Here is a 20,055-nt window from a genome sequence, read left to right as displayed (position 1 = left end):
ATAATGATGCTATATTGATTTGTTTTCCTTCAGAATCCACCGTAACTGGAGGGGTGGGGAGGAGAAGTGGGGGGGGGGGTCACTGATTCAAAATGCTATGTCTCTTCAGCCAGTCTCTTTTCTCTCCTGTATGACAAGGTCACAAAATGTTAGGAAATTATGAATAATTCCAGGTGTAGAAACTGAATATACAACTGTATATTAAAAGCGTGGTTTGGGAGTTCCCTGGTGGCCTAATGGTTAGGATTCTGGGCTTTCACTGCTGTGGTCTGGGTTCAATCTCTGGTCGGGAACTGAGATCCCACGAGCCGCGCAGTGTGACCAAAAAAAAAAAAAGTGTGGTTCATTTAATAAACATTGGCTGAGTGTCCACTAAATGTTGGGTGCTCTGATTAGCACTTAGGACATGGAGAAGAATGATACGATGCCTCGGTTAACAAGTGCAATGATTGAGTAAGAAAAGAAGAGGGCTTGGGCTTCCCTGGTGGTGCAGTGGTTACGAATCCGCCTGCCAATGCAGGGGACACGGGTTCGAGCCCTGGTCCAGGAAGATCCCACATGCCGCGGAGCAACTAAACCCATGCGCCACAACTACTGAGCCCTCGTGCCCTACAGCCTGTGCTCCGCAACAGGCGAAGCCACCGCAATGAGAAGCCCTCACACCGCAACGAAGAGTAGCCCCAGCTCTCCGCAACTAGAGAAAGCCCGCACGCAGCAACGAAGACCCAATGCAGCCAAAAATAAATAAATTAATTAAATTAAATTTAAAAAGAAGAGGGCTGAACACAGAAATCTTAGAAACACTAATATTTAAGGGGTGGTAGGAAAGACCCTGCAACAGTGACTGAGAAACGGTGATGGGAGAAGGGAGGGAAGAGGAGAGCTTTTTTTTTTTTACTTTTTATTTTTAAAAATATTTATTTATTTATTTTTTTGGCTGTGCCGGGTCTTAGTTGTGGCACATGGGATCTTCGTTGCGGCATGCGGGATCTTTAGTTGCTGCACGTGGGATCTTTTTAGTTGCGGTGTGTGGACTTCTCGGTTGTGGCAGGCGGACTCTTAGTTGCAGCATGGATACAGGATCTAGTTCCCAGACCAGGGATCAAACCTGGGCCCCCTGCACTGGGAGTGTGGAGTCTCAACCAATGGACCACCAGGGAAGTCCAGAGAGGAGAGCTTTAGAAAGGGCAGTGGTCAAGCAGGGCTGGGACCAGGGTGTGAGGCGAGTGACTCACTTGCTTCAGGTATTAACTTTTTTTTTTTTTGGCCGCGTGGCTTGTGGGATTTTAGTTCCCTGACCTGGGATTGAACCCGGGTCCTTGGCAGTGAAAGCGAGGAGTCCTAACCACTGGATTGTCAGGGAATTCCCTCAGGTATGAAATTTAAGGGGGCATCAAAATCTCAGTAACTAAATAATAGTTCCTGCATTATTAAAAAAAGAAAAAATAACATAAAAATACACAATGAATAAAATATCAAAGTTTTAAATAAAGCTAGGATCTGACACTGCCTCACTCACGTCACCCTTTGGTCGAGTGGAAAATGTTGTCAAGTTAGTGACAACATTTTGGTGAGGTTAGTGTCATGAGTTATGGGGACAAAGCCAGATTGTAGATCCTGATGTTTTTCAAAGCACCACTTGTGGACCACTGGCATCAGAGTCAACCCAGGGCTCTTTTGAAAACTAAAGAGTCCTGACATACAGATGGCCAAGAGGCATATGAAAAGATGCTCAACATCACTAATTATTAGAGAAATGCAAATCAAAACTACAATGAGGTATCACCTCACACTGGTCAGAATGGCCATCATCAAAAATCTACAAACAATAAATGCTGGAGAGGGTGTGGAGAAAAGGGAACCCTTTTGCACTGTTGGTGGGAATCTAAATTGATACAGCCACTATGGAGAACAGTATGGAGGTTCCTTAAAAAACTAAAAATAGAACTACCATATGACCCAGCAATCCCACTACTGGGCATATACCCTGAGAAAACCATAAGTCAAAAGGACACATGTACCCCAATGTTCATTGCAGCACTATTTACAATAGCCAGGATATGGAAACAATCTAAATGTCCAATGATAGATGAATGGATAAAGAAGATGTGGTACATATATACAATGGAATATTACTCAGCCATAAAAAGGAACAAGATTGGGTCATTTGTAGAGATGTGGATGGACCTAGAGTCTGTCATACAGAGTGAAGTAAGTCAGAAAGAGAAAAACAAATACCGTATATTAACGCATATATGTGGAATCTAGAAAAGTGGTACAGATGAACCTATTTGTAGGGCAGGAAGAGAGACATAGATATAGAGAACGGATATGAGGACACAGAGCGGGGAGGGGAGGGTGGGATGAATTGGGAGATTAGGTTTGACATAAATACACTACCATGTGTAAAACAGATAGCTGGGCTTCCCTGGTGGCACAATGGTTAAGAATCCGCCTGCCAGTGCATGGGACATGGGTTCGAGCCCTGGTCCGGGAAGATCTCACATGCTGTGGAGCAACTAAGCCAGTGTGCCACAATTACTGAGCCTGCACTCTAGAGCCTATGAGCCACAACTACTGAGCCTGCGTGTCACAACTACTGAGCCCGCACACCTAGAGCCCATGTTCCGCAGCAGAAGCCACCGCAAAGAGAAGTCTGTGCACCGTGATGAAGAGTAGCCCTGCTCGCCGCAACTAGAGAAAGCCCGTGAGCAGCAACGAAGACCTAATGCAGCCAAAACAAAACAAACAAACAAAAAACCCAGATACCTAGTGGGAACCTGCTGTACAGCACAAAGAGCTCAGCTCAGTGCTCTGTGATGACCTAGATGGGTGGGGTGGGGGGGCCTGGGAGGGAGGTCCAAGAGGGAGGGGATATAGCTATACATATAGCTGATTCATTTCATTGTACAGCAGAAAACTAACACAACATTGTAAAGCAATTTTATTCCAATAAAAAAAACAATAAAATAAATAAATTAATTTTTAAAAAGAAAAGAAAAATAAAGAGTCCAGGGACCCACCCTTAATCTACTAAATCAAAACCTGGTGGTGGGGTGGGGAGGCAGACTGGTTACCTGCATTTTAAACCTCTTTCATGCACACTAATGTCTGAGAATATTGGGGTTAACCCAGAGATGTATTCAGTGGATTCCCGTCAGACTGTGTTCAAGGCCTGAGTCTAATTAATAATTTAATCAATGATTAACTATAAGAAGAGAGAGCTGTGTTTACCTAAGCCTTTAGTTCTGCTTAGCTTCAGAGTCTCTGGTTCATTCATTCCGTTGTTCAACAAACACGTATTAAGTACCCATTATGTGCCAGGCACGTGTTAGGTGTTAGAAATACAGAGAGGAGTAGAACAGATGTAATTCCTGCCCTTGTAGAGCTTACAATCCAGTGGGGGAAGAGAGATATTAAGCAGGTAATAACAAGATGTTATGACTATTAAAATAGAGGAAGTGCCATGAGTATATTTAACAGGGGAACCTAAGCTAGTCTGGGGCTCTGAAAAGGGCTTCCTGAGAAAGTGATGCTTGGATTGAGACCTGAATAATGGAGTAGAAATTAGTTAAATAAAGAGGAGGTTTAGGGAAGGGGAGAGGGTTCAGGCAACGAGAAAAATACATAAGAAAAGGGTCTGAGATGAACCCATGGAGTGCTACGGGCATACGGAGCAGGAATATCCTGAAATCCACCCACGACTCAAATTATCACCATCATGGGGACCAAATCTGTCTTCAGCCCCAAGTCTGCTTCTGGGGCTCCAGAGCACAGGCACCTCAAACACAACATGTCCCAAATCAAACTTATCTACCCCCAGACTCACTCCTTTCCTTGTATTCTCTTCCCACGTAATGATGTCCCATTTGCCTAGTTTCCCAAGCCAGAAACGTGAGAGTCTGTGGGAGACAAGTGGAGGTGGCAGCTGGGTTAACAGGTATGGAACTCAGATTCCAGAGAAATGTGGGCGGGGTACACATCTGAGAGTCCTCAAACTGGAGTGGTGTTAACATCCTGACAGTGGCTAGATCACTTAGGAAGAAGCTGAGAGCAAGCAGAAAAGAGGGCTGTGGCTGGAGGCCGGCAAACACCAACATTTAAGGCATGGCTGAAGAGGAGAAGGATGGACAGAAAGAAAGGAGAAAACCAAGAGAACTGGTATCAGAAACCACAGGAAGTGTGTGTGTGTGAGTGTGTGTGTGTGTGTGTGTGTGTGTGTGGTGATATGGTCTATATGTGCTTCTTTTTGCTTTCCTTCTCTCTCTCTCTCTTTTTTTATTGAGGTAAAATTGACATAAACATTACATTAGTTTCAGGGAATAATGTTTTGAGAAGTGGGAATGGTCGGCTGACAAACGCCACTGAGAGGTCCTGTATAAGGCCTGAGGATGTGGTCACTGGGTTTCACAATTAGAAAAGCACTGGTAACCTTGGCAAGACCTGCGTCAGTGGAGTGGAGGGGACGGAAGTCAGGCTGCAGCGGGTGCAGGGGAAAGGGAGGCGGGGAAGGTCAACAGCCTTTTCAACAGGCTTCAGCACGAAGGGCAGAAGCAAGGTGGAATACAGGTTCCAGACAAGGACTGAATTAAAATCTTAAGGTGGAAGAGATCTGAGCATATAAATGCTGATGAAAAAGCTGGTAATGAGGCAGAAGTGAAGGCTATAGGAGAGAACGAATAAAGTCCTTGGGGAGATGGGAGGGGATTCAAGCACAACACAGAGTATTAGTCCTAGACAAGGAACACCCACTTCAACTCTGATGGGAGCAAGAGAGGTTAGCAGTGAGAATGAGGATATCTTTATAGACTGGGAAGACGGGACGTTGAGGGAGTTCTTGACTTCAGGGATGGTATTTTGATCACTAGATGTCCTGCTCTAAAATCTGATTGAGAATCAGGAGAAGAGCTCCCTCGACTATCTTTGTTCCTTTTCTCTTTTGAAGATTGCCTGTTTGTTTTCCTGTTCAGCAAAGGATACGTGAGTCTAAGCCAGGTGGTCAAGCGGACCAGGAACAAGCTGGCTCCCTGGGAAAACTCCTGTTCCAGCTCAGGGGCAGTCTTGCCTTGGTTGGTTTCAATGAAATTGTTGAGGATGTGACTCCTTGCGACTTTGCCAGCATTGTCCCAATCCTGTAGAAAACTCAAGAGCCGGCTAATTGCTGCCTGCTCCTTGACAGAAGTCATGATCAGTGAGTTCTCAAGTTGGCTACAGAGGAGGGAAAACAGACAGGTTACCAAAGTATTCAGAACCATGCAAGGCCTGTAGTTACTCTGTGAGTTTTGCTTTTCCAGCAATCATCTGGAGGCAGGGTGAACCTCTGTCACCCTCATGGATGTAGTGACGTTCAAAATACACCTCTAGGACTGGTCACCTGCTACTTGAACAGGGAGGATCCAGTTGTGTTGTCATGGAATTAAGAATATAGAATATAAATCTTTAGCTCTTTGGCTTCTCTGCTGGTGCCCGCAACTAAAAGGACCACAGGCTCCTTTTAGGCAGATGCTGCCTAAAACCATGGCCTCTCTTAGCCCTCACCTCATACAACATCAGAGACTGGGCCTTTAGAGACCCAGGCCCCTCTTACGCCAATCAGCCAAAAAGGTAAAATGCTCCTTAATCTTGTACCTGTGGCCTTTAGACTCTCTCTCTTAAAAACAACTTTTAAACAAAGTTAGAGGGAAGAAAAAGTTCTCATTCCATAGTTAGATTAATGGGCTGTGGTTTGTAGGAGTCTGTGTCCTTGGGAGAGTGTTTTCAGTGGGGGAGGGAAGGTTTAAAATAAACCCGCTTTCCAAAAATAGTTGTGATTGAAAGTGTTATTATCCATAACAAATGTTAGTGCTGATGGGAGAGAGGCATGTGTGATTCTTTTGTCTAACAGACAAGTGAAAGTCATATTTCACATCATCATGGGGTTTTCTGTGCTTTACAGAATATTTGTGAAACATTACTTGCAGGGCCACGATTGATATGGAGAAAACAGCTTGTGTGTAAGGGAGATGTGTATTTCACGAAGACTGTTCAACGTGAAATTTACAGTCCCATAAAGTGCTTCTACATCTTCGCCAGAGATATAGTTAAAAGGACTTTACAGTCTGAAACATCTTAAAACTGATTCTAAGTTAACATTTCCTCACATGTATTTGAGATATTGATGGGGCCCAACTCTCAGAATTTTATCAGGAAGCAATTGAGGCATGCTAAGACAGACATACATACACACCAACCTCCACTGCTCCCCGGAGGACACCGGGTATGTGCTCCCAGGAAGGGCATCCACGTAGCCTCAGGGATGGAGCCAGCTACAATGTCCTGTCAGCCTTAACAGCCAGGCGAATAACTGTGGATCAACCAAAATGCAAAAATGACCAAAACCCCTCATGGGATCAGGCATCAATCATTGTGAATGACATTACAGCCTTAAGTCTGAGAATAACTTACAGAGGCCATGGCCACCTTTAACAGCCAAACTGGACTCAAGAAAATGGGGATGAGTGGCTGTTCTAGACCCCAGGAAGGAGGGGTTGATACACCACCAACAGCAGGAAAGCAGCCTGTGCCCCTCCCCTGCCATGGATGGACTGTTTCTAGGATCAAAACTCAAAGTGCTATCAGAGATGCACCCAACGATTCTAGAACACCAAGGGTGGGAAACTTTCAGCTGGATGCTCCATATTATGGCCCCTCGAGGTTTCTTTGGATCTGTCTTCCCCATCAGCTTTTTTTTTTTTTTTTAAACAGGAAAAGAAAACTGACAAATGGCAGCTTTAAAGTCATAGTGATACAGCTGTAAGTCGTACATACGTAGTAAAGCACTGTGCAAGGTGCTGAGGGAGGTGTGAAGAGGCGCACTGCACTGCCCTGGCCTGGAGGAGCTCCAAATCTCATAGCAGTGGGGAAGAACATGAGATTTAGAGTCAGACTGGGTTCAACGCCCCACTGCCCACCTGACAAAGTAAAAGAGTAATAGTACCTGCCTCCCCCTTTTCTATCCTCCAGTCTCACTCCAGAGGCAACCACTTTCAACTCCTTTGGCTGTTTCTTCTGGTGTTACTTCTATTTGTCCAAATAATGAGTTTATACTACTTGCTATGGGCTGAATTCAACAAATCCATATGTTCAAGCCCTAATCCCCAGTGCCTCAGAATGTGACTCTATTTAGAGATAGGGTCTTTAAAGAGATAATTAAGTTAAAATGAAGTCATCGGGGTGGGCCCTAATCCAACATAACTGGTATAAGTGGAGATTAGGATACAGACACATAAAGAGGGAAGGCCATCTGAAGATACCAGAAGGTGGCCATCTGCAAGCAAAGGAGAGAGGCCTCAGAAGAAACCAATCCTGTGACACCTTGATCTTGGACACCTTTATCAGAGGTACAGAACTGTGAGATAATAAATTTCTGTTGTTTAAGCCATCTGGTCTGTGCCACTTTGTCATGGCAGCCCTAGCAAACTAATACATTACTATTATTTGGTTCGTCAATTTTAGGCACTATTTATTTCTAATTCTGAGGAATTAGCTCTCTTGCACCCTCTAACCCCCATTTTTCTCCCCTCATTCTCACAATATAGTTTTCCACAATTTATAGTTAAATCAATAGTTAGTGTTTACATTATTGACCAAGTAAAAAACACTGTTCATTCAAGCTGTAAACTACTATTACGTTTTCCTTCTCTTACAAGTTGGTTTTACCTGGAGTTAATAATTGTTTCTTTTTTCAATTGTTTAATTTTCTAAGTACTAGAGCTGTTTTCTTCCAAATATTCCAAACACATAGCAATGATCTTTCTGAATGTTCAACCCCTAACTGATCAGTCCCATCTTCTCCCTGGAGAACTCTGTCCCAAGGACCTCTGTCTTTCTGCTCCAGTTTGGACTGGCTGCTTGCTAAGCTTGGCGTACAAATGTTGTCCTGGGATTTCCTTTTGCTTGTCTTCGCTATTGCCCTATTTCCTGGATCCACGTCGTCCTCTTTGGTTTACTCTCTCATTTTGTTGAATCACATTCTCCAGTAGCTTCCTAAGAAATGAATTTTTTTCTGTGTCCTTGAAAATCTGAAAGTATTCTGACCTCATGTCAGATTGGTTGGGTGTGTAATTCCACGTTAGAACAAGCTTCCCTCGATTGAGCATCCCAGGGTTGCTTTTGAGAAATCTGACATCATTCTGATTTCTGTGCCTTTGTCTGTGGCTTGTTTTTTCACTCTTGATGCTTTGAAAACCTTTTCTGAAATTGTATGATGATATGCCTTGGTGCAGGTCTTTTTCAGTTATTATACTAAGCCTTCCATCCTGTGTCCTTCAGTTTTTGAAAATTTCTTTAACAGGCAACAACTAGACTTTTCATTGAGAAACTCACAAATGTCAGTCAGTGGAGGGTTTTTTTTTTTTTTTCTTTTTTCCCCACCTGGGGTTCTCAGGGCCTCTGGAGAAGAGTTTTCTACTTTCCCAGGGAGGATGAGAGGGTAGGGGTGCTAAGCACCTGGCTGCTGGCATCCTGGGGGTGGGGTGGGGGAGGGACTAGGGCTGCCACCATGTAGTGTGTAAATCTTCCCTCCATCCCTCAGTTTTCCACCCTGTATCTCATCCCTGCCCTTCAAACCCTGCCTGAAGTCCCTGAGTATGGAGGCCTCCAGAGTTCCTCCTTATGCAGCAAGAGAGTTTAGAGTAGTCGTTTGGCTTTTGAGAGCGGAGCTCTGGGGCCCGTGCTCTGCACACAGACTCCAGCCAAGCCCCCATGTTTAGCCCTGTACCTCATTGCTGACCTTCTGGAGTAACTCATGCTTCCAAGGCATTAAGTGTCTTGGAGATTAAGCTGGGTGAACTGATTTGCTTCTTGTTGGTAATCTCCCCTGGTTGGCAGTTGGTTTGGAACTTCTTAGGATATTTCAAGCCAGGTAACACTCCCCCACCTGCCTTCTATTTCCATATATCTGTTGACTTTCATCTGCTGTTGCTTCCTTCTCTGAGCTTTTGTAACTTAATACCTTTTATATTTCTTTAGTGTTAAGTCAGCAAGGTTTTGAGAGGTAGGGGGAAATACAGGGGGGCAGCCATGTTTAATCAAGAGACTACAGCCACATATGTATTTTCATCTCAACTTTTCTTCAAAATAAGATTTGATGATGATTGAAAAAACAACACCCTAAAACCTAATAAGTACAGTTTTTAAAAGAATTAAAGAAAGAAAACTGGGAAAAAGGGAGAAACCTACCACTTTCAAGAGTTCATGTTAGATTCGTAGGCTTTATGACTCCCAAATCCATATTTTCAGCCTGGGCCTCCCTCCCAGGCTGAGAATATGATTAAATGACCACAGACGTCTTCCTTGGTAGGTTTCACACACTCTTCAAATCCATAAGTCCCAAACTGAATTCATCAAGCCCTCACCCCTGCTCCTTTCCCTATGTTGCTCTTATTTCAGTGACTGTTACCACTCTCCTAGTCACTCAAGAGCTATGTTGACGTATTCCTCTCCCTTGCCCTCCTCATCCAATCTGCTGCCAGGTTCTGCCAATTATACCACCTAAATCTCTCTCAGACCAGTCTATTTAGCTTCATCTCCACTGCCACTGTTGTAGTTTACCCCCATCCCTCACGTGGATCGCTGCTACAGCCTCCTAACTGATCTTCGGGTTTACCCCAACCTAATCTCCACAGTGATGCGACAGTCTTCTTTTTATATCATTAAAATAAAATGCGCTTTATTTTCTATACAATTTTTAAAGGATACACTCCATTTACAGTTATTACAAAATATTGGCTATATTCTCCAGGTAGTGATGTGAGATTCTTTAAAAAATGCAAATCGGGCATATTTCCCTGCTTAAAACTCTCCTGTTGCTCCCCATTACCCCTCTTCATTCAGGCCGAAGAACGTCTTCCATCTAAGTTTTGCTGCACCTTAAATATGAGTCTGTTCCCGCTACCCCGCCCCCCATGTCACTGCTTCCAGTAGGAACTAAGGGGAGGCTGCCAGCTTCCCCATGCTTCACACACCATTCTCTAAAGTTCTCATACTGCTGGGACTTCCCTGGTGGCGCAGTGGTTAAGAATCCGCCTGCCAATGCCGGCGACACGGATTCGAGCCCAGGTCCAGGAAGATCCCACATGCCACGGAGCAACTAAGCCTGTGTGCCACAACTACTGAGCCTGCGCTCTAGAGCCCTCGAGCCACAACTACTGAAGCCCGTGCGCCTAGAGCCCGTGCTCCGCAACAAGAGAAGCCACCTCAATGAGAAGCCCGTGCACCTCAACGAAGAGTAGCCTCTGCTTGCCGCAACTAGAGAAAGCCCGTGCACAGCAACAAAGACTCAACACAGCCAAAAATAAATAAATTCATAAAAAAATAATAAAGTCCTCATACTGTTTCTCAATCATTTCTTTTCCTCTGAGGTCAGGCGTCCTGTCCTTCCCCGTCTCCCTTGCCCCAGTGCTGATTTACTTGCCATACCCACTTGCACCCAAGTCCTCCTGTTTACCCATAAGCTGCTAGGCAATTTCAGCATCAACCTGTTCCATCTTCGTAATTTTGGCTAGCATCGTCCCTGGCACATCGTGGATATTCAACAAGTGTTATTTAAATTGACATCCAACACACTGTGCTCATAATGAGCATTTTAATTTCCTTAATCTCACACAGTAATTAATTAAACAGATGTCCTGGGTGCCACTCCTAGCCAAGCACTGGGACTGGCATCGGTCAACATAACAAATATATTTTTTGCCCTCAAGGTGCTTACAACGCTGAGAAAACCATAATTCAAAAAGAGTCATGTACCACAATGTTCACTGCAGCTCTGTTTACAATAGCCAGGACATGGAAGCAACCTAAGTGTCCATCAACAGACGACAGGATAAAGAAGATGTGGCACATATAGACTCAGCTGTAAAAAGAAACGAGTTATTTGTAGTGAGGTGGATGGACCTAGAGACTGTCACACAGAGTGAAGTAAGTCAGAAAGAGAAAAACAAATACTGTATGCTAACGCATATATATGTATGGAATCTTAAAAAAAAAGGTTCTGAAGAACCTAGGGGCAGGACAGGAATAAGGACGCAGACGTAGAGAATGGACTTGAGGACATGGCGAGGGGGAAGGGTAAGCTGGGACAAAGTGAGAGAGTGGCATGGACATATATACACTACCAAATGTAAAATAGATAGCTAGTGGGAAGCAGCCACATAGCACCGGGAGATCAGCTCCGTGCTTTGTGACCACCTAGAGGGGTGGGATAGGGAGGGTGGGAGGGAGACGCAAGAGGGAGGAGATATGGGGACATATGTATATGTATAGCTGATTCACTTTGTTATACAGCAGAAACTAACACACCATTGTAAAGCAATTATACTCCAATAAAGATGTTAAAAAAAAAAAAAGGTGCTTACAAACTGGTGGGGTAGAGAGAAAGGGAACCAGATGATTTTACTGAGAAGTGTAAAGTGCTCTCATGGGGGTAAATCCCAGGGTCTGCTGGGGCTTGTAGGAGAGGCACAAAATCTGGACTCTGGTGACCTCCATCCAATCCAGCATCCACACTCATGGTCCATAGCCTAAACTTTGTGAATAGCCTGGGAAGTCTACAATTCCGAGCTCCTTACCCTCCCACCTCTTCCATCTGTTCTCAGGAGATCTACTCTTGGGCTTCACAAAAAAGTTATAGGCCATTAGGCAAAAACGTCCTCACAATCTCTTCATTCTTCTCATGTTATGGTATCCATACCCATCCTTCTCTTTTCCTTCTTTACTCCTTTACCAGAGCTCTACACCCACCCATCCTGCCTCCTTAGAGCCCTCACTCTATCCACTACTCCCTCTTCCCCTGGATCCTCAACTGCTCTCTTTAATTAGGCATTTTTTCTTGTTAACTTACTTAATTCTTGCCTATCCTAAAACAAAAATAAGCAAAAATGAAAACAAAAACCACTTACCTCACCCTCTTGTCCCCCTGCAGTCACCTCTCTGGTTTTTGCCCTTCACAGAAAAGCTTCTTAAAAACAGTCTACACACTCTTTTCTGATCCTCCACGGACCAGTCTCTCCTCAACCCACTGCAATTCTGCTTCTCTGCACTCCCCCTTCACTTGCTTGCACATTCAGCCATGCCTCTGATAACCTCCTAATTGTCCAGGTCAATGAGGACATCTTAGTCCTTTGTTTACTTGTTCTGTTGCTGCAACAACTAAAATCACTGACATCCCTCCTGCTCAAAAGGCTTTCTTCCCTGATGCCTCTCCACCCTGACATCTTCTCTTTGACAGCCTGCATCCCTGGCTGCTGCCTCCTGCCATCCCATCTTTCAGTTTCCAGTGCCTGTCACATTGTACGTAAATTGTCTCAGACGTGACTAGGACTCCCTCTGCCCCACTGCCAACCTTACTATCAGCAATTCCATTCAACGTGAAAGTCAACAAATACTGAGAGACAAGTGTGTCCCATCCTTGGGTTAGGCCTCTAGGGATAATTGTGAGAACGAAACAGAGTTCCTTCCCTCAAGGGGTATGCAGTTTGGGGGTGGCATAGAGCCCTGTAAATAAACCATTTTAAGTCCAATAGTGTGGTAAGCGCTAGGATGGGGCAAGCACAGGATACTTTGGGAATGTGAGCGAGGGACACCTAACCCAGCCTTAGTTGGGGTACGGGCTGCTATGGAAAATTTCCAGAGGAGATGCCATCCAGGCTGAAAGGCATCTGCAGCTAGCCAGGTGAAGAGGTGAGGAAGCTGTACTCCAGGTAGAGGGAATAAAATACGCGGAGGCTCAGAAGCGCGCGAGTGTAAGGTATATGTAAAGAATTGCGAGTGGAAGGCAGTGTGGCGTAGCGATTAGGAACACAGACACTGGAGCTGGATGATCTTCCACCTCCCGGCTGTGTGACCTTATGCATATTACTTAACCTCTCCAGGCTTCAGTTCTCTTACCTGAGAAGAGGGGATAATAATACCTCATAAGGTATTATGACCCTCATAAGGGTCAACAAACTGCCTAACATATAGGAAACTGTCAATAAAGCTTAGTTCTTATTTTCATTGCTGAGATGGTTCAGAGTGGCTGGAGCACAGTATGAGGAGGGAAGCGGCAAGAGACGAGGCTGGGAAAATGGGTGGAGGCCAGAGAACAAGGGGCCCTTAATACTCTGCTGCAGGGTCAGCACTTAACCCTGAGGGCAACGTGAGGATTTTAGGTCAAGGGCTTTAAGTCAAGAGTGACAAGAAAAGACTTTGTTTAAGGAATAGCATCTTGACTGTAGTGTAGAAAGGTGATCCGAAAGGGGCAAGACTGGAGGCAGGGCACCAGTTAGGAAGCTGTTCCCATAATCTCAGCAAAAGATGCTGATGACACTAGGGTTGGAGAGAAGTAGAAACGCCACATAGGAAGGAGCGACAGGACCTGGTGACTATCTGACTGTGGAGGATGAAAGGGGGAGGAATCAGGGAGGACGCCCAGATAACCTTGCTTCCTACTTCACAGAGAAAACAGGGCCCATCAGGAGCAACTCCCTTCTCTCCCTCCATTTTTTTGGTGGGGGCTGTGCCACGTGGTTTGCGGGATCTCAGTTCCCTGACCAGGGATTGAACCCGGGCCACGGCAGTGAAAGCCTGGAATCCTAACCACTAGGCCACCAGGGACCTCCTTCTCCCTCTATTCTTTTTTTTTTTTAAGCCATGTTGGGTCTTCGTTGCTGTGTGCGGGCTTCTCATTGCTGTGGCTTATCTTGTTGCGGAGCACTGGCTCTAGGCATGGGGGCTTCAGTAGTTGTGGCATGCAGGCTTCAGCAGTTGTGGCTCACGGGCTCTAGAGCACAGGCTCAGTAGTTGTGGCGCATGGGCTTAGTTGCTCTGCGGCATGTGGGATCTTCCTGGACCAGGGCTTGAACCCGTGTCCCCTGCATTGGCAGGCGAATTATTAACCACTGCGCCACCAGGGAAGTCCTCTCCCTCTATTCTTAACCTTACCACATGGGTATGCAGCCTTTTCGTGTGCGCTAGATTCTGCCCCTCTATCTTCAATCTCTCCATCTCCTCTGACTCCTCTTAAACTTGCTCGATCTCTGTCAACCCCAACAAATACATAAACAAAGCCTTTCCCTCATGCTTCTACACTTCCTCCCTTCTTCACCCCCAACTTTCTCCTTCTGGCCTAGAGGATAAAGTCTGAGCTCAATGTGGCATATAAGATCCTTCAAAACTTGACCCCAGCCTAGCCTCATCTGCAGTGACTTCCACGTTGCAGCAGACACCAACTTCTCAACTCCCCAGGCCGTTCCAGGGCCCACTTGTATCTCAATCCTGCTCTGCCATCAGGAATGGCCAGCCTCCTTTTTGCCCTTTGGCCAATTCCCCAAGACAGCTAGGGGTTCTCAGGTCTGTGGTCCCACTTATGCCACCTCTTCTCCTGCTATGCTGTAAAACTTCACCGTCCCTCCCACTAGAGTGTGAGTTCCTCAAGGGCAGGGGTTGGTCCTCCCTGTCTCTACGTCCCCAGGGCCTGCCTAATGCCTGGCACAAAACAGATGTTTAATAAATGCTCACTGGTGAATGAGTAAAGAAATCAGCCAGCTCCCGTTTAGATGGCTATATCTGAATGTTCATGATATGTAGGTCCATAAAACTACCAACTTCCCAAAGCTGCCATGTGCAGAGTGGCAGAATCTCCATCCAAGAAGGCCAGTGCATAGTCTATGAGGCATTTTACAGCTGACAGGAAATAGCAATGTCAGCAGCGGTGTCATCTTTGGACACTAAGGACAGGGATTCAGTGCCATGAACGGTCAGTTAAATTGTAATTGGAGTGAACTGTTCCTCTGCAAACCATAATGTTCTTTAGCTGCAGCCAAATGGCATTCAAGAAAATTTTTTGAAATGTCAAAGAAATCATTTCCTATTTGGTGCTCACAACCAGAGACTCTAATGATCAGTGGAAATGAGAAGCAAACAAATTAGCACTAATGGATAATGGCTTTTGGAAAAGAGGATTTAATTTATAGTCAACTGATCACGGCATGCAGCACGCAGTAAAAGTCAGTTTCACCAGCTTGATCGTAAGAACCAGAGCACACCCAGAATGCCAGAGAAAAATATACGTATGCCATCATGCTTATTGGAAACTCTCTGTAAGTGGCAGCCAATTAAAATGGTCATTATTTTACCTTGGAGAGAAAATGGTCTGAAAAAAATCAAAGCACATGAAATTAAAATCTGGATTAGGAACCTCGGTCCAAATTGGTTTGTTTGTGGCCTTCTAACCTTGGCAAGGTCTTCTGCAAGGACGACAAACCTACTTTGTCTTCAGCCCAGAGTGGACTCTTTGTTTTTAATTTCGTCTCCATCTTCAGAGGTGATTAATAAATCTGGACTCATCCATAAATCATTTCTATAGCAGCCAAACGGTTCTTCTTCGTGCCAGGAAACGAAAATCACAGAAATCTCAAAACCCTCGGCTCTTGTACTAAGTCAAAGGTCCTTAGCAACAAGTGAGAAGAGGTATTAAAAATCAGGGCTTCCCTGGTGGTGCAGTGGTTGAGAGTCTGCCTGCCAATGCAGGGGACACGGGTTCGTGCCCCGGTCCGGGAAGATCCCACATGCCGCGGAGCGGCTGGGCCCGTGAGCCATGGCCGCTGAGCCTATGCGTCTGGAGCCTGTGCTCCGCGATGGTAGAGGCCACAACAGTGAGAGGTCCGCGTACCGCAAAAAAAAAAAAAAAAAAAAAAAAATCAAAAGGTCACTAGGTTTCATTTCTAAATAAAATTTCTCAGAGGGCTTTTTTCCTCCTAAATCAAAAGACACATTTCTAAAAGCAAGAAGCCTCCAGGGCATGGGCTGCCAGCCTGGCTCCTTGTCCCCACATGGCCTCGGAGATAAGGCAGTCACTGTCTCCTGTTCCTGTGGGTTCCACCTGCACAATGGGACAGAGGCCTTCTCCCAACCCGACTCTTCACTCTCAGCTCCTTATTCAGAGAGAGAGGGAGAAGAGATAGAGACAGAGACAGAAACATTCTCCTTTCAACTTCAGGCCCAGCCAGAGGGTGTTCTGGCTTTTACTTCCACCTCAGGGCCAAATGCAACACAATTTGTCACTTTCTTCTCATAGATGCCCTTCCTTCTGCTCCCCACTCATACCCTCTTCACAGACTCCATCTGCCCCATCTCTTCCCCACAGCCAGCCACCATTCCCTCCATCCTGTTTCCATAGACCATTTTCCCCATCTCCTTCCTGCAAAACCTACTGCCGTCACCAGCTTCCCATACCTACCCTCATTCTCTACCCATGGACCCCCTTTTCCTCTCCCCAGACTCACTTCTGCCCCCAGCTCCACTCCACAGGCCTGGCTTCATGCCCTCCCCACAAAATGTAACTCTCTAGGTCAACCAGAGTCTCTCTGCCCACGTTCTCCTCACCTCTTCATTGCTCTATGCTTCATCTTCCTTGACCTGATTTCCTGTCCTTCCTTCCCTTCCCAACCTTCTTACTCTTCCCTGGAAAACTTTTGTTTCTCATCAGCAAAGTCTCCTCCACACTTAACGGCTCCACACTCGCTCTGCCCACCTCCAGCCTGCCCCGGAAGCTGGCTCTTCCTCAGGGTGCCACTTCTGCATAGCCGACCCTGGAGGAAGCTGCTTATACTCTTAAACCCAAGGGATCTCAGGACTGGGAGAGGGGCTAATGTCTCCCCACCAAAGTCCAATTCAGTTCCTATTCTACCTGCTCTTTGTAAAAACCCTTGCTACTTTAGGGTCATGCCATTCAGCTGTATTGACCTTTGCCCCTCCTCTTGCTGTCATCTACAGACTCCAGAACAACCTGCTTTACTGGTACCTGGCTCACAAGCATCCTCTTCCCTTTTCCTTCCTCAGGTCCTGCCATCATCTGGGGGGATTTCAATGGCCATGTCAACATCTTGGCTGTCTTCTGTATTCCACTTTGGCCACCTGCTACCATGGCTATACCCTGGACCCTGTCATCACTTGAAACTACTCAAACTTCATTACTCCACTTTCTTATCATAACTCTCTCATCCAACTGTTTCCAAGATATGGGTTCTCTGACTTCATTGGGACCTCCAGCCCATAACACTTTTACTCTCTTATGCAGTTTAGGTCTAAGATCCACCATCTCAACCACTCTTTTGCCAGGATCCTCAACTTCCTTGTCCTTTGTCCTTCCATTTCATCCACCTGATAAAATTCAAACCTGGATCAACTCAAGTCACCTCTCTGCAGCCACCAGTAGATGGCTGAATATTGTTTGGGGAAAAGTACATAGCACACAACCATGCAGACTGCTGCTGCTACAAAATAATGGTCACCAACCTCAACAGGGCTCTAACTGCCCGGAAAGCTGTATGATACCTCGGTCATCTTGCTCCCATTCTCCACTGCAGCTATTTCAATCCTTCTCTGCTGGTCTCAAATCTTGTAAATCATCTCCAATCCCTTTCTCCCTGGCTGATACCATGTCCCTATTCCACAGAAAAAGTAGGAACCACCATACAAGAATTCTCTCAAGTTCCTGCCACCAAATCTACTAATGTACTAATCTCACATGCCTCCTTTCTGTCACAGTGCAAATGTCCCTCTAAGTGAACTTCTCCACTAATGTTTTGGATCCCCTACTCAGGAGTCCCCAACCCCCAGGCCGCGGACCGGTAGCAGTCCATGGCCTGTTAGGAACCGGGCCGCACAGCAGGAGGTGAGCGGCGGGCAAGGGAGCGAATCTTCATCTGCCGCTCCCATCGCTCCCCACTGCTCGCGTTACCGCCTGAACCATCCCCTCCTCTGCCCCATCCGTGGAAAAATTGTCTTCCACCAAACCGGTCCCTGATGCCAAAAAGGTTGGGGACTGTTGCCCTACCTTATTCTTTTTCTGGGGGCGCCACTCTCTGTTCTCTCTTTTTCCTTATAATATTATCTTTTTCTCTTTGCTGGATCCATGCCAACAGCATTTCTCCCATCTGAATAAAAACCTGCCTCTCCTTCCAGCTATTTTTTTCTCTCTTTTTGCCTCTTAAAGAGCCAAACTTCTTAAAAGTGTAGTCTTCACTTCCTCACCTTCCCACCCACTTCTCAACTCACTGTAATTCGACCTCAGCTCCCACCACGCCACTGAAACTGCCTTTACAACCACTTCCTTGTTTCTAAAGCCAGTGGATTTTTTTTAGACCTTATTTTACTTGATTAGTCATCAGCCTTCAACACTTTCCTCCCGTGGTTTCTGGGAAACCATGTTCTACTACTGATTAATTAACCACTGTGGACACTTCATCTCAATTACTTTTGCAGAACCTCAAATGTAGGTGCTTCTCAGGGCTCTGTCCTAGGCCCTCTTCTCTTCTTACTCTACACATACTCCCTGGGCAAGCCCAACAAATCAATCCACTCATGTGGCTGCCATATAAGGCACAACAGACTGCACATTTTAATTTCCAGTTTAGACTTATCTTGCAAACTCCAGTCAGGCATACTCAGCTGCCTCTTGGACACCTCCACTTGGATGTCCCACTGGCACCTCAAACTCACCATGCCCAGAACTGACCCTCTCCTAAGAACTCTCCTTTCTGTTTGCCCAAGGCAGGAATTTAGAAGTCATTCTTCATTTTTGCTACTCACCCCATGTCCAAGCAGTCACCAAGGCCAGTTCTTTTAAACTCCTAAGTGTCTAAGGAATCCACCCCCTTTTCTTCAATCCTGTTACCTCTCCATGTTTCAGGCCACCATAATCCTTCCCCATTACTAAAACAACTTCCAAAACTGGTCTCCCTCCTTCTCCCAGTCCCCAATCCATTCTCTTCATTGATCTTTCTAAAACACATATCTGATTGTTACTCTTCCACTTAAAGCCCTGCAGCCTCCCCATTGTCCTTAGGATAAAGTCTAAGCTCTTGTGCTCATTGGTGTAAACTGCATTGGAAATTTTTTCCATCAGTAAGATCTACCCATAAGTTCAGAGCTGAGCGTGGTATCAAAGACCCTCCAGAATCTGGGCCTACCTGTTCCTCCAAGGTTGCTCTCCCATTAGTCTCTCCTCTGGCCAGGAAATGCTCATAATTCCTGGCACCGACCCCTCACTTTCCTCTCCTTTTATATATTTATTTATTTATTTTTGCCTGCGTTGGGCCTTTGTTGCTGCACGTGGGCTTTCTCTAGCTGTGGCGAGCGGGGTTTACTCTTCGTTGCAGTGAGTGGGCTTCTCATTGGGTGGCTTCTCTTATTGTGGAGCACAGGCTCTAGGCACACGGGCTTCAGTAGTTGTGGCTCACAAGCTCTAGAGTGCAGGCTCAGTAGTTGTGGCTCATGGGCTTTGTTGCTCTGCGGCATGTGGCATCTTCCCCGACCAGGGCTCGAACCCGTGTCCCCTGCATTAGCAGGCGGATTCTTAACCACTGCGCAACCAGGGAAGCCCTCACGTCCTCTCTTTGAGCCCTATAAGGTCTCATGTCTCCACAAGTCTTTCAAAACCCAGCTCAAGAGCCATCAGCACTGCCATAAATGCCCCTTCTAATTCTGAGCTCCTAAAATCCTTAGGGCCTACTCTTCTTGTAGTACTTACCCCTTGCACAGTATTGCAGTTGGCTCATGCATGATTTCTTTCCCTCTCCTTTTAAGACTTACGGAAGTCAGAGCCAAAAACTTAATCCTCACTAGAGTAGGTGGTCGGTAAATATTTTTTAAGCGCGTTGATAAATTTAAGAAAACTGTACCCTCTAGCCCCTTTATGTCCCGCTTATGTCCCGCACGAACAGGGCATTCGCTAGAAAATAGCACCTCCTTTGCATCCTCCCCATCTCACCAGTCAGAATATTCCTCGACCAGCTGGGTGGAGGATGGGCTGGCACGCATTCCTGTAGTCGTTTTGTACCGTTTTCTACCTCCAGCCCTCGGAGCTGCGGCTGGTAGAGGGTAGTAGAGATAGCTAGATGATGTAAGTCAAAGGGCACTGCTGTCCACCCGGTACGATAAGACACGGTTTAGGAAGGAAGACCCTCCCCAACCCCAGAACATAGCAACTCTCCCGCAGACCCTCTTACCTACACAGGAGGGTGGGGACTCTTCCTG

General features: G+C 46.0%; 1 protein-coding gene across 1 annotated transcript in view; it reads right to left on the bottom strand.

The window, feature by feature from the left end:
* ARMH1 (armadillo like helical domain containing 1) overlaps positions 1-19,945 on the bottom strand; it is a 54,237-nt gene extending 34,292 nt beyond the window's left edge. Inside the window, exons 1-3 of the mRNA XM_032637029.1 lie at positions 19,790-19,945; positions 6,231-6,343; positions 4,981-5,208 (exon numbers count right to left, since the gene is read on the bottom strand). Of these exons, the coding sequence (XP_032492920.1) occupies positions 4,981-5,186 (206 nt within the window). The 5' untranslated portion in view covers positions 5,187-5,208; positions 6,231-6,343; positions 19,790-19,945. The remainder of the gene's footprint in view (positions 1-4,980; positions 5,209-6,230; positions 6,344-19,789) is intronic.
* Positions 19,946-20,055: the final 110 nt, after the last annotated feature.

The sequence above is a fragment of the Phocoena sinus genome, chromosome 1, assembly GCF_008692025.1.
Source record: "Phocoena sinus isolate mPhoSin1 chromosome 1, mPhoSin1.pri, whole genome shotgun sequence".
Lineage (NCBI taxonomy): Eukaryota > Metazoa > Chordata > Mammalia > Artiodactyla > Phocoenidae > Phocoena > Phocoena sinus.
Note: the sequence above shows the minus strand (reverse complement) of the source record. Positions and strands in the feature narration are given on the sequence as shown.